At 34.7% G+C, this 5,365-nt stretch overlaps 1 protein-coding gene across 1 annotated transcript; it reads left to right on the forward strand.

Annotated features, from left to right (window-relative positions):
- The first annotated feature begins 3,483 nt into the window (after positions 1 to 3,483).
- Positions 3,484 to 4,497, forward strand: LOC146624328 (olfactory receptor 8G17-like). The gene has a single exon (XM_085363438.1). It carries the CDS (start codon positions 3,487 to 3,489, stop codon positions 4,495 to 4,497), a length of 1,011 nt encoding a protein of 336 aa, XP_085219564.1. The 5' UTR covers positions 3,484 to 3,486.
- Positions 4,498 to 5,365: the final 868 nt, after the last annotated feature.

Consider the following 5,365-nt stretch of genomic DNA (forward strand, 5'->3'; position numbering starts at 1 on the left):
CCGGTTGGGGTGAGAGAAGGAAGACATGATAAAAGACATGCTGTGGAAGAGAGCCAGAGATTTCTATGAGAGTTCTATGGGTGAGAAAGGTGACTGAAGAAGAAATACTCATCATGGGAATCCCCCAGGAATATACACCTATTGCAGCATAACTAAGGGAGGATTCAGGGTTACCTGATCAAGCTCTAACTATGTACTTTAGCAAAAAGGAACGTTTTTATATCTAATCTTAAAAGTAGAGATAGTGTCTGTCTCCCGAATCCAAACTGGTTCTATAGAAAAGGGACTTGAAAACTGAAGGCTCTGCCTCCCATTCAACAAGTAAGCCTGCAGTGCAATAGCGAAGTGGTCTAATGGGGTGATATGGTACTACAAGGTCATTAAGATAAGATGGGGCCTGATTATTTGAAACCTTCACTAAAGCTGTTTCTGTGCTGTAATGAGCTCTGAAACCTGACTGAAACTCTTGACTGAAACAGTTAACTCTGTTAGCTGATTGACAACTACTCTTTCAAGGATTTTTGATATGAAAGGAAGGTTAGAGTTTGGCCTATAATTAGCTAAGACTGCTGGGTAAAGACATGGCTTTTTAAGCAACATTTAAATTACTGCCAGCTTGAAGGCATGTGGTACATAGCCGATTATTAGCGATAGGTTGATCATATTTAAGATTGAAGCATTAATTAATGCCAGGACTTCTTTAAGCAGTTTTGTAGGAATGGGGTCTAAAAGACACGTTGATGGTTTGGAGAAAATAACTATCAATCGTACTGAAAGAAGCTACAGATAATGTTATATCTATGAGATGATTATCAGTAATTTTTTTCTGTAATGGTTAAAATTTTATTTGTGAAGAAGTTCATGAAGTCATTACTAGTTAATGTTAAAAGAATGGTTTGCTCAACAGAGCTCTGACCTTTTGTCAGCCTGGCTACAGTGCTGAAGAGAAAACTAGGGTTCTGATTTTCTTCAATTAGTGATGAGTAGTAAGATGTTCTAGCTTCATGGAAGGCTTTTTTCATAAATCAGTAGTTTATTTCTCCAGGCTAAATGATGATCTTCTAAACTTGTGACACACCATTTCCTCTCCAGCTTACAAGGTATCTGCTTTAAGCTTTGTGTTTGAAAATTATAGCATGACAGCAAGTACTTCTGATTTGATGCACTATTTTTCACAGGAGCTACAGTATCGTCATAGGTAGTGAGGAGGTAAAATTATAAACAAGATAATCAACCTCTGTTGGACTAGTGTTCAGGTAGCTACTCTGCTCTGTGTTGGTTCAGGGCATTGAAGATGATAACATCAGATTATATTCTTAAACTCAGTTACAGCACTTTCAGAAAGACATCTACCATGATGAAATCTACTCCCCACTGCTGTGTAATCAATTATTGTATATTTAAATGTTATCAGGAAATGATCAGATAAGAGAGGGTTTTCAGGAAGCACTTAAATGTTTAGTTTCTATGCCATATGCTAAAACAAGATCTGGAATGTGAATAAAGTGGTGGGTGGGTTCTTTTATATTTTGAGAGAAGCCAATTGAGTCTAAAAACAGATTAAATGCCATGTTAAGGCTGTCATTTTTAGCATATATACATGGATGTTAAAATCACCCACGATAATTATTTTATCTGAGCTGAGCACTAAATCGGACCAGGAGTGACATGGCCACATGTTCTCCTTAAGTTGCTGGTTGTTGGAGTGGTATCCAAAAAACAATGTGGGCTTTATAGATAACTGGAAAACCTGGAGAGATGGCATCCATCCCACTTTGGATGGAGCAGCTCTCATTTCTAGAAATCTGGCTAAATTTATTAAACCCCCCAAAACATGACTATCCAGAGTTGGGACAAGGAAGCAGAGTCGCAGTCTTACACGCCTCTCTGCAGCTTCTCTTCTCACATTACCTCCCCAAAACCCCATCACCTTACAGACTGTGTCAGCTCCCAACCAGACAAAAGAAACCAAGATGTGCTTGAGTGTGGCTGGGACTGTACACAGGGGGCAGGATGAGTCCTTTCCAAACCACAGCTGCAGATTTATTGGGGAGGTAGCACACCGTATGTGCAAAAAATGACTTAAATATAAAAAACTCACAAAATCAGACAAGGCTAAGCATCAGGGTTTCAAATAAATTAAAAGTCTTTCTTGGTCTTTGGTTGATTAACCCTTTAAGACCTACCATAGAACCAAGTCCGCCAGAGCTTATCTATATATTTTTGCATACATTAGTGCTTTTTTTGGGAGCATTTCAAGTTGCTACATATCAATACAACGTTATAGCCCAAATTTTAATAATATGTATGCAATTAATCCATAGTAACTACATAAATTGCAAAAAAGTGCAATAAACTACAAAAAATTGAAACTCATTTTTGTTTTGTCTTTTACATATATTTCTAGTTAGCGAAATTTAAGAGGTTTATCCCTCAAAACTGTAAATATACAAAAAAGTTGAACAAAATAGTTTCCAACTACAGGAAACTTATTTTGAGTGTCTTCATAGTTTTATTTTTAAGATACACCTATTTTTATGTACTGCAGCAAAAATGAAGATAAATGTTATAATGCAAATTTGCAAAAAAAAAAAACCCAAACAAAAAGAAACTAAACGAAAAAAAACCCCAGCATTTGCATCAAAATAAAGTATTTCCAGCAGTGTAACTTGAGTTCTAAGCATCCTTTCGCTTTTTATGTTTGTCACTTGTGTTGTTTGTTGGTCTGTTTAGTTTGTAAATGCTTTGTTTTTTAACTTTTCATTCTCTTTTTGGCTGATTGTGAACCATTTTGGTCAACACTGTTGTTTTTAAAATGTGCTATAGAAAATTGTTTTGATTTGATTTGATACACTAAATATGAGTACATATGTGTGTATGAATATGTAGTTTCTCAGTTCCTTTCTTTTGAAAAATGTTTTCTTTGCCTCCCTACTCAAGTATTCAGTTGGAGTATACAAATATACAAAAAACATGTGAAGTAAACATGTAAATCTTAGTCTGCCTTGGAATTTAAATCTGTATATTATTCTAAAATAATAATAAATATTAACAGCTCTGGTAGCTTCAACTCAAAGTTAGCTTTTTTAGAAAAACGACATCGCAGTTTTAAGTGACTTAAATGTATCTACTATTTACAGTGTTTAGTTGTGTTATTTTTAAAAATTTGAATAATTTTTCATTAATGATTCACTGCTCTATTTACAATAATAAACAATTAAATGACATAAATTCTAACAGGTTCACACTGAAAAATATTCCAAATTAATTCATGACAATGTGACACACCCACCTGAATTTCTATTTCCACGCTGTGATAGAGGTGAAATATAAATAACACATCTCTCACAGTACAATCCACTTTATTGCACTGCACACTTGACAGAGTCTCGGGTGAGTTTAGTTTTTTCCACAGCAACAGTGAAGTAACTCATTATGGTTTGTTATATTCTGCTCTTTTTATGTTTAGGGAAAGAAATATTTGCAATGGGAACAGAAGATAAAGCCACTACCATGTTTAATAACACATTTGTTTGGCCTGCAAAATTTTATCTCAGTGGGTTTTCCAATATCCCTCATATTAGATATTACTATGCCTTCCTGTGTTTGGTCTACATCATGACTGTTTTGGGTAATGGTTTTCTTCTCTCAGTTATTTGGCTGGTGAAGACTCTTCATACTCCTAAATACATGATTGTGTTCAACATGGCTTTGACAGATTTGTGTGGGAGCACAGCTCTCATCCCCAAACTCTTAGATACTTTTCTGTTTGACAAGAGATACATCCTCTATGACGCCTGTTTAAGTTATATGTTCTTTGTTATGTTCTTTGCAAGTGTGCAGTCATGGACACTTGTCACTATGGCATATGACAGACTTATAGCCATTTGTTTCCCTTTAAGGTATCATAATATTGTGACAGAAACATCAGTTGCTGCAATTCTGCTGTTTGTATGGATTTTTTTAGTGAGTGTAATAGCAACCATGGTTGGGCTTGTTAATCGTCTCTCATTCTGTAGATCTTTGGTGGTTAACAGCTTTTTCTGTGATCACGGACCAGTTTATCGTCTGGCTTGTAATGATACATCTTTAAATTACAACATGGCATCTGCACTTATCACTATACTCATCATCATTCCTCTTATATTCATTATAGCCACATATGTCTGTATTTTCATTGCACTGAGCAGGACTACGTCAAGAAAGGAACGAATCAGAGCATTAAAAACTTGTACCTCTCACCTGATCCTTGTGGTCATTTTCTTCTTGCCAATTGGAATCACTAACATAGCAACAAGGGCCTCCTACATCCATCCTAATGCCAGAATGATAAATTCCACATTGACACACACCATACCAGCTTTGCTCGATCCTATTATATATGCTCTGAAGACAGAAGAAGTGATGATTGCAGTCAAGAAGCTTTGCAAAAGAACTTATCTCAATTGCATGAAAGCAAAAACAAGACCTAGTAATCACTGCTGTATTAAATCATAAAAGATTGTTAGAGTAGAATAAAGTCTTGTGTTCAAAACATATTACAGTTAAAGTACTCATAAAAAAACACAATGGAATAGTCATACATTATTCCAGTTGTTGCGTAATCCATTGTAAATACAATTTAAATATGGAAAACTATGAGAAACATTTGCAGCGCTCATTCTATGGCCTTTGTATTAAAGAATAGGAAGAAAAATCAATAAAAACTTATTTGACTGTGTCCAACAGATTATCTGCTTATTTTTTTTATGTGACTACATGAACATGTATACTGAAAATACTTTAGAACACAAAAGTTGTTTTAAAATACAAAAAATATTTTTGTAACATTCTTGACGTGAGGTTGTATTTTAGCATTGATTAAAGTTTTCAAAATAAAACATTTAAAGAAGAAGAAGTGTTTAAGTGTCATTATGTAGGTGTATGGGGAGGAGGAAAGTTGTAGTGGGGAACTGAAAATATTTTGATCTAAAAATTGGGGCACTGCAGCAAGACGAAAGGCTACAACATTTTTTAATCAGGATTATGCAGGAGGAGTAGTTATGTTACATCAGTGGAGAGTACGGGATAGAAATAAAATGTCTTGAAAACTTGAGTATTATTATTATACATATTGTATATATTTCCTCTCTTTCTCTCTACACACACACACCCATATATATATATATATATATATATATATATATATATATATATATATATATATATATATAATTATGTCTTCCTGTGTTGTCTCTGTATTGTGACTGTTTGGGGGAATGGCTTCTTCTCTGCTGACTCCTGAATGCATTATTGCTGTTGGAAAACCTTGCAGTGACTCTAAGTATCCCATCGTTTCATAGTTCATAAATGTTTCTAAAATGGG

This window comes from Diplotaxodon limnothrissa, linkage group LG10, assembly GCF_057381915.1.
Source record: "Diplotaxodon limnothrissa isolate DT_005_m linkage group LG10, D_limnothrissa_male_GT1.1, whole genome shotgun sequence".
NCBI classification, from domain to species: Eukaryota; Metazoa; Chordata; class Actinopteri; order Cichliformes; family Cichlidae; genus Diplotaxodon; species Diplotaxodon limnothrissa.

What these genes read in the sequence shown, in the direction of transcription:
- LOC146624328 (XM_085363438.1), top strand. Translation starts at nt 3,487, where the DNA reads ATGGGAACAGAAGATAAAGCCACTACCATGTTTAATAACACATTTGTT.